Source organism: Triticum urartu, unplaced genomic scaffold (genome assembly GCF_003073215.2).
Source record: "Triticum urartu cultivar G1812 unplaced genomic scaffold, Tu2.1 TuUngrouped_contig_6783, whole genome shotgun sequence".
NCBI classification, from domain to species: Eukaryota; Viridiplantae; Streptophyta; class Magnoliopsida; order Poales; family Poaceae; genus Triticum; species Triticum urartu.
The window spans coordinates 194-9,498 of record NW_024117572.1 but is presented as its reverse complement, the minus strand read 5'-3'; the positions used below and the strand labels follow the sequence as shown (position 1 = coordinate 9,498).

At 48.8% G+C, this 9,305-nt stretch overlaps 1 protein-coding gene across 1 annotated transcript; it reads left to right on the top strand.

The window, feature by feature from the left end:
• Positions 1-8,311, top strand: LOC125531078 (the record flags this gene model as incomplete). The annotated part of the gene is given in 3 exon segments (XM_048695490.1): positions 1-79; positions 2,441-3,507; positions 7,958-8,311. Coding segments are annotated over 2 exon segments (1,167 nt in total). The 3' UTR covers positions 8,131-8,311.
• Between the last annotated feature and the right edge of the window lie 994 nt (positions 8,312-9,305).

Genomic DNA, 9,305 nt, shown 5'->3' with positions numbered 1-9,305 from the left:
AGAGCGTGGCCGAGCGCCGCCGCCTCGCCAAGTCCCACTCCGAGGCCGTCGACTCCGCCCCGCTCCTCGCCACCGCCAGGTCCCCTTCTAATATTACCTTCTATCCCCCTGTTTCTATTTATTTACATTACAGGCTACAAAACTGTATGAATTTGGCGTTGGTCGATGATGAAATTTCGAATATGAATCACTTTGTTCTGTCATATTAGTCACCTCATAGAGTCAATTTGAGCTTGGGCTTTCTGAAGACCCAGGTTCATTCTTATCTTACATGCAGTTTCAAATATGGAACACTTGGTGCCGGCATGTTAGTCACCTGTACTTCCTGATGATAGAGGGTACACCCAATTTTGTTCTGGGCTTTCTGGGAACCTAGGTGCAATTTGGATTATGGATTATACCTTTTATAATAACTCGAGGCCAGAGGCCTCACTGTTAGTTCTGTAGCTTGCCGCTAGTTAGTCTGGTTACATTAAACCCAAGTACAGTATAAAACTTCTCTGCCAACTATGAAATCTAATGCTGGATTTTGGATCAAGTTGGTTTTGTTTTCTCACTTTGTTTGTATGATGAATTAGGGTCAATGTTTTTGGCCATCGAACCAGAGCTTTATTTATGAGAATCTCTAGAGAGGGGGCTGAAATCGCAAGAGTGCGCCGGCGGCTGTGAGCTGCTGCTGACGCGTAAGGCCCCGATCAGATGGGAATAGTGGATCTGTGGGATTTGGGAACCAACTTGCGATAAATCAAAGGTTCCTGGGTTAGTTGAGATCGGGGGTAGGAAGAGAGAAAGAGCAACTAAATTCTTCTCTTCTTACTTCATTTCCAAGCCATGCACGGCATATATCACGAGCTTCAGTTACAGCGGTACGAAGGACAATGCCATCCTGTCTCCCAAATTTCAGTTACAGCAGCAGAAAGGGTCATCTCAGCCATTGCTCTTCACTCCAGAGGTCCGCTTCCATCCTGACCGTCGTTTAACTGGATTTGAGTAAGTGTCGTCACGGTCTTCTGGCCATTAGCAAGCTGCACCTTGAGCAGAGAGGTCTTTTCATGCAGTAGGCCAAGTTGACTGACCATAACTTGATCCACGAAGCTGTTAGTGCCGCAAGAGTCCATGAAGCTGTTAGCAAGCGGGTACACAGACTATCCGGGGCCTTGATTAAACACCATGATTGTCGAGAAGCTATGAGGTCCCGGAAACCCACACCTAGGGCTGGAATTCGAGCCGACGCTCGACTCGCTAGAGCTCGTTTCGTTAACGAGCTAGCTCGACTCGACTCGTTATTATAACGAGCTCAAATTCAAGATTGGCTCGACTCATATAACTCGCGAGCTGGCTCGTTTAGCTTGTTAAGCTCGTTAAAGATATGAACATAAAACCCTTAAATATTATAAAAATGATTATGTATATATTAAACATATATATCACTAACAATAGTAATTTCCTTGTAATGCATAAGTCTTCTAGGCGGTTGGGCCTTCAATGGCTAGGCCTTGTGTTGTGCCCCTAGGACATAGGGTGCTGAGTGGCTGATCTTTTTTTGTATTGGGAGTGGCTGATCTTTTGTACCGAGCCTAACGAGTTACACGAGTACTCGTGAGATTGGCTCGTTTAACTTGGTCTATAAACGATCTTAAACTAAAGCTTGGCTCGACTCGTTATTCTTCGAGTTCGAGTCGATTCGAACCGAGTCACGAGCTACTCGTTTAGCTCATGAGCTTCGAGCTTTTTTTCCAGCCCTACCCACACCTCCTTGACTCTTAGACACAATCATCTTCTCCCAGGAAATCCAATGAATCTTCCTTGTATTCTCCTCATTGCCCCACTAGAAATTCCGTATAATTTGCATTAAGTCATCACACATCCCTGCCGAGAACTTGAAAATGCCCATTGCATACGTTGGAAGGGCCTGTAACACATATGTTAGATAGCTTTCAGTAAACTATCAAGTACGTGTAAATTCCATTTATATGTTATATAACTTATGATTATGTATAAGTTCCATGCAATTTGATTTATACTTATATTGACTTTGCAATTTGATTGCTGATGGATAGAGGGAATGCATGTGAAACATGTAAACATGGTTTGCCATGTCAGAATTTGTAAAATCTGGGGGAGGGGATAATGTTGAAAAAAGCAGATCAAAATTGTTCACATGCATGTATTCCAATGAAGATCATTAAGCTATAAGCTTAGTGTTTGAGATTCTTGTCAAAATTACACTAAATAAGTTCAAAAGGAGTGCATATCCTTTTGAATATGCACTATCGAAGTTCCCATTCAAAAAAAGTGCTAATTCTTTTGAATATGCACTCCACACCTGTCAAAATTACGCTAAAGAAATTCATATCGGATTTTCATATTATACTAAGAAGTGCATATCCTTCTGAATATGTTCATGACAAGTTCACTCACCTTTGAATGGCTATTTCAGGTACAACCTTGGTCCGCCATGTCTGCCGCTTCATATACAGATTCTCCCAGACGACCTCCTTGTGGAGATTCTCATGCGCCTTCCGCCTGAGCCCATCAATCTCTTCTGTGCTTCCCATGTCTGCAAGCACTGGCGCAGCCTCATCCACGACGCCCGCTTCCTCTTCCGCTTCCACGAGTTCCACCGGGGGACTCCTCCCGTGCTCGGCTTCTTCAGCAACCAGCCATCGCTTCCGTTCTTCTTTTCCATCACCAACACCTTCGCGGGCTCCGCTGTTGGCAAGATTGACCACGACTATTTGTCGGTCTTGGACTGTCGCCACGGTCGTGCCCTCCTGGAATGTAAGTGCTGCAATGAGCTGCTCGTCTTGGACCTTGTGACCGGTGACACGATCTGGCTGCCGTATCCCACGCAGCTCCCCAAGCAGGCCACATACAATGGCGCGGTTCTCTGCGTTGCTGGCCACGACAACTGTCATTCGTGCCCGGTCCTTGTGGTGCTAGTGTTCAGTAACAAGGTTGATTTCATCACCGCGGGCTGCGTGTACTCGTCCGAGACTGGCGTCTGGGGTGAGGTCACTTCGATTCATATACCTGATTCATTTGTCGTCCCATTGCCGACGGTTCTGGTTGGAAACACACTGTACTGGCTGTTGGACAACGATCGCATCATTCAGTTTGATTTGGATAAGCATAGATTGGATTTAATTGAGGAGGTGCCACATAGCTACTGGAAGCAGGTTATCATCATGCGCGCGGAGGATGGAGTTGTTGGTTTTGCTGGGGTTGATGATTCGAGTCTCCATTTGTGGTCAAGGGTAGGTAGCATTGATGGGGGGGTACCATGGACACGTCGCATCATTGACTTGGAAGAGCTTCTTGGGCCGGAAACATCGCTTTGTCATCCGTTGCTTGTTGGCTATGCGGAAGATGCTGATGTGATCTTCATTGGTGTGTATACTAGCCTCTACATGATCCATCTCAAGTCCATGATGAAGCGTGAGCCTCTGCAAAATGAAGTTTATATTGGTGGGCCCATTTTTCCTTACACAAGATTCTACTCTCCAGGTATTGCCATTTTTTTAGAGAGGAGGCGCTTGCCCGCAGTGGCGGAGCCAGCTCAAGTTTAGAGCCGGGGCAAGATCTAAGTGCTGCCAAATTACTTAGTTTCTGCCCAAACAAACTTCCACTTCACCCAATTTTCTCTACTAGAGCTTCATGGACTTGCACCAAGGGAGCCCGGGCAAGTGCCCCAGCTCGCCGGGTGCTGTCACCGCCACTGCTTGCCCGGCCATAAGAATGAGGCCCTTACGAGTACACATAGTCAGCAAAGAACAAAGTTATGCAAAGCAAAAACAGGGCTACAAGGCACGAAGGCCCAAACAGCGACTCGTCAGCCCCTTCCAAAGCTGCAATAGAATGACCAATTTATACACAACATCAGCCGGATGTTTAAAGAAAATTCTCTTAATGGTAGCTTTGTTCCTCGTAGTCCAAAGAGACCAAGCAAGTGCCCCAACGCCAAGCCAAGCTAGCTTACGCTCGTGGGCATTGCTAGCCATGATGAGCCCATACAGTTCGGCGAAACCACTCGGGTTTCAAGTACATCCAGTCACCTCTCTAAGTGAGCTCTACACCATCCGCGCCACAATGCATCGGAAGATTATGTGGCCGCTAGATTCCTCTTCTCTGCACCAGACACACATGCCATCACCCGGGCTGTGTCTTTTGTGTACCTGGTCACCGCTGGGAATATAGATTCCTCTTCTCTGCACCAGACACACATGCCATCACCCGGGCTGTGTCTTTTGTGTACCTGGTCACCGCTGGGAATACGGTTCCTAGCCAGCTGCCATAAGAAGATTTTAATTTTTGCTGGCATTCTAGCTTTTCATAGCGAACGCAGGTCATAAACTGTGTGTGTGGGGGGGGGGGGGGGGGAGGGCGTTGAAGATTTCCTTATACAGGGAGCCGGACGAAAAGCCTCCCGATGGCTCTAGCCTCCACGTGACCTCGTCGCGCTCAGCAGAAAAACGCACCGAGGCCCGGGCCTCCCGAAGAGCCTCCGATTCTGGGGCTTCGCGAGGCCCAATGGGTCTTCGGAAAGAAGGCCGTAGGCGCCCATTAAACCGCGTATCTGCGACGCGTGCCTCCTGCTGACCCGCAATTGCAACGAGGTTGGGATATGTCAGATCAAGCGATCGCTCACCACACCAAACATCTTTCCAAAAAAGCGTCAAATCTCCGTTATGCACAACAAATCTCGTCCCTAGTCGCAATAGAGGTTGAACCTTGCGGATATCATTCGCAAACTGCGACCGTCTACCTCGCGGCCGGAAGGTCACCCCATCGGCCTCAAGATATTTAGTCTTGAATATAGAGAGCCAGAGACCCCCTTGTCCGGTCAAGATTTTCCACGCCCACTTTGTCATAAGGCACCAGTTCATAACTCTGGAGTTAATGATCCCTAAACCACCCACCTCTTTAGGAGAAGCAATCGCATCCCACTTAACCATATGGTACCATTGTTTTCCATTTTCCTTAGCCCAAAAGAATCTGGACCGGATCTTATCAAGTTTCTCATGGGTCCCATTGTGCAGTAGATAAAAACCCATGACAAACATAGGAATGTTTGTCAGGCAATCGTTGATAAGCACTAGCCGGCCACCCGAGGCTAGTAGCTTGCCTTGCCACGGTTCCACTCTTTTAGCCGCCTTTTCCACCATAGGCTCAAAATCAGCCATGGACAGAGCCCGATCCGAGATGGGCATGCCCAAGTACTTGAAGGGAATAGATCCCAACTCACAATTCATCATGTGGGCTGCTCTAAGCTGAGACTCCAAGTCACCTCCCGTGACAAAGGCCTCACTCTTATCGAAGTTTATCTTAAGTCCCCGACATGGCCTCAAAGCACATGAGGAGAAACTTAAGATTAGCAATCGCCTCTTCCGAGTTCTTGATAAGGATGAGGGTATCGTCAGCATATTGAAGGTGGCAAAGCCCCCCAGGTACCACCCTTTCCGCAACACCCGAGATGTGGCCAGCGGCTTTGGCGCTGTCCAGAACCGAAGCCAACGCATCCGAGACAATATTAAACAGAAGGGGAGATATCGGGTCACCCTATCGCAGTCCCCTTCCGTTGCGGAAATACGGGCCAATCGATCCATTAATGTTGATCGCAGTTTGTCCACCCCTCACGATTTGCCGCATCCAACTCACCCATTGCGGGTCAAAGTTCTTCTTGTGTAGCACCTCCTCAATGAAATCCCACCGGACCCGGTCATAGGCTTTCTCAAAATCGAGCTTAAGGATGAACACCTCTTCCTTGGAATTCTTGATTTCGTGGAGCACCTCATGGAGCACCGCAATCCCATCCAGGATGCCCCGCCCTTTAATAAAGGTAGTTTGCAGATTATCAATAATCTTGTCTGCCATCGGAGCAATGCGGGAGGCAAAACCCTTAGCAATCAGCCTGAAGCTGACATTGATGAGCGTGAGAGGACGGAACTGCCTAATTTGGTCTGCACCCGGCACCTTCGGGATCAAAGCCAACACCCCATAGTTTAGGCGTTTAATATCTATTCGGCCCCTGGTGAATTCATTCACAAGGTGAACGAACTATGGTCCCACAATATTCCAAAACCTCTTATAGAAGATGACCGGGAAACCATCAGGCCCGGGCGCCGTGTTCACTCTCATCTGATTTAGGTTCTCAGTGATCTCATCAAGCGTGAAAGGTCTAGTAAGGATGGAGTTATCAGCTTCAGAGACCAATCGCTCATTATCCCAGATCGAGTCTTGAAGGGATGCTGACCCCACCCCAGAAGAGCCCAAAAGCTCCCGGTAAAACGCATAGATATGGGATTGAAGGGCGCCTTCGTCAGTTATGGTACGGTCTCCATCTCGAAGAACACGTATCATACATCTCCTGCGTCGACCATTTGCCACAGCATGAAAGAATTGGGTACTCGCGTCCCCCTTGAGTACCCAATTTTTCTGGCCCCTCTGCTTCCAATACATCTCCTCGCAGGTCAATATGAATATCATCTCATCCTCAACCGCATACCTTCTCGCCCATTCATCTTGAGATAGGCCGATCAAATCTGCCTTGGTGTCCAAGGCCGATACTTCGCTCATCAAAGCCTCTTTTCTAGCTTTCAATTGGCTACCCACGTTCGCGCCCCAACCACGGAGATGTCGACGAGTCAAACACACACAATGTTGCCAAACGTCCATAGCATCACATAAAGGGCCGGACCGATGCGGGGGACGCTCCCTAGCCTCTATCCAAATCAAAGAAACCCGCTGCACAAAACCCGGTTGAAGGAGCCACTGCTCTCAAAAAAGAAGCGCTTGGTGGCACGGTGGGGGGCTTCTCCCGAGTTGAGGATAAGAGGGCAATGATCAGAGCCCAACCTTGGCTCCGCCACGAGCGAACATCCCGCAAATTTGGTATCCCAGTCGGTGGAAACAAAGACCCGGTCTAGCACGCATCTAATCGGATCGTCCTGATTATTACACCAAGTAAATCGAGGCCCCACCCTAGGCAGCTCAATGAGGTCCAGGTCAGCCACCCAATCATTGAAGGTATCTACCAGCCTGTGGTCTGAGATAACACCGTTGCTCTTGTCTATCGCACCCCTCAAGAGATTGAAATCCCCACCTATGACAATAGGCCCTGGGGAAGCCGAGATCTTAACATATAGTTCCCGAAGGAAATCAATCGAGCGATCGTGGTCCGCAGGGCCATACACCACAACAAGCTCCCATCTAAAATCGTTATTTCTCTGAATAACGTCCGCTGCAAGGAAGAAGGATCCATGCGTAAAACCCACCACCTCAAAACTTTCTGTCTTCACCCCCAAAAGGATCCCACCAGACCGGCCCGAGGCCGGCAGCCATTCCCAACGGAAGTTGGACGCGCCACCTATGGCGTCAAGCTCATATGGTTCGAAGGAGGACCGAATGGTTTCCTAGAGGCCCACGAAGTCAAGATTTTGGTCACGGATGTATTCAATAAGTTGTCGCCGTCTATCGCGTTAACCAAAACCCCTCATGTTCCAAATTAGGCCTTTCATTGCGAGCCCGTGGGGGATCGGGCCCCTGCCCCATCAAAGTTCTCCTCTCTGGCAGGAGCAGCCGATCGACCTCTCCCACGGCCACGGCCACACCCTGAGCCACGGCCACGCGAAGGTCTAGGAGCCGCAGAAGCCGTATCCAGACCTGCCGACGCTGCATTCTCCCTTGCAGCATCAGCAGCGGAAGCAGCACGCAGCTCAGCCGCCACGGTCCGAGCAATGTGTTGGCGAGCCTTCGCCTCGGCAACCGAGGCCTGAACCAGCTCCTGAGCCCGTATGCTATCAAGCACCTCAAGAGGGGTAGAAGTTTCTGAACCCAGGTATTGCCATTGCTTGTTTTCGATGTTGCATAGTTCCATTTCTTCTTCCAAACTGATGTTTTGATGAGTTATTTCAATCTTGTATTACATGTGATACCTTAACGATGCTTAATCTTGCAGTAAAAGCTCTTGGCGCCTACTGCCTGGCCGCAGAGCCATCTTCTTTCTTGGCGGCGCCCTCCCTCGCCTGCTCGGTGTCACGGATGCCGGGCTCGCGCTCCACTTTGGCAGGGGAGAGACCACGTAGACGTCATGCTCTCCAACCTGCAGGAGAACGCGGTCCATGGCGATGAACGTGAGGACGGCATGCTCGAGATTGTCCTGTTTTCTCAGCACACACCATTGGTTTCAACCCAAGCCAGGGACTGCATGGCTGACACTTAAGTCTGAAACTGCGTGGCTTTAATTCTAATACTAGAATGAAATGTATTAGGAGCAGTTCTTGGACCGGTTAGAATGCAGCTCCTAAATGAAAATGGACTGTGAGTGCTCTGCTTCCTCTGCTTCGGCTGCACCTTGTTACGGTGTACATTCTCCCGCTGAGAAGTTTCATCTTCTTCCCCGGTTTGCCGTAGCACCGCGCTGCGCCACCGCCGACCCCCCTGAGCCCTCCCCCCTGTCATGCGCCTCGCCGCCTCTGACTTCTACGATCTTGGACATTGGTCCTCGAGGTACGACTGTTCTCTGCTGTCCAGGCAACTAATCCTACCCTAATCTAACCTCCAGGAAATTTGGGCGTGCAGCTAAAGGTTGCGAGGTTGAGTACTCATGGCTGACTTTGGCACTTTGCATATCTGTAGAGCCCCAAAATGTGAGCTGCATTTAGATACTGGATTCCAGTGTTCTTCTGGCTTCATATTTTCATATCAATGTGGTTGGTTTCAGTTTTCTCAACCAGCATGTATTTGGGTGGCATTCAATGCACCAATATACCTATTAGGCGTGTATGTTAATTTGTTTCGGCATATCGTTTTTTCGGGTAAGCTGACAGTATAAATTTTTCTTTCTTCTTTTAGCCCAGACGTGTTCTCTTTTTCACGGATTACAGTATAAATTGTTATATTAATTATGAAACAAATATATATATATATCTAGTATCAAGGGGATGTAGCTCAAATGGTAGAGCATTTAAGACGCATCTTGAAAGGCAGGGGGATCGATACCTCCCATCTCCACTTTTTTAAGTTTTAGATTGATTTTGGAGGTCGACCGATTTGATTTTTCACAAAAGTTTTAGATTGATTTTGGAGGTCGATCGATTTGATTTTTCACAAAAGCTATAGGCTGCGTGATTGCTGCATGGGCTGCAAATTGGAAGGCACTTACGCGGGCCATGCATTGGAAACTCTCCCCTGGCCCATCTAATGGAAACTCCCTCGAGCTACGGGTATATATTATGGGAAAAGCTCTCCTTCACCCGACCGATGACTTGCGCCGCTCCGCCGGCTCCGCGTCCGTCGGATTGTCT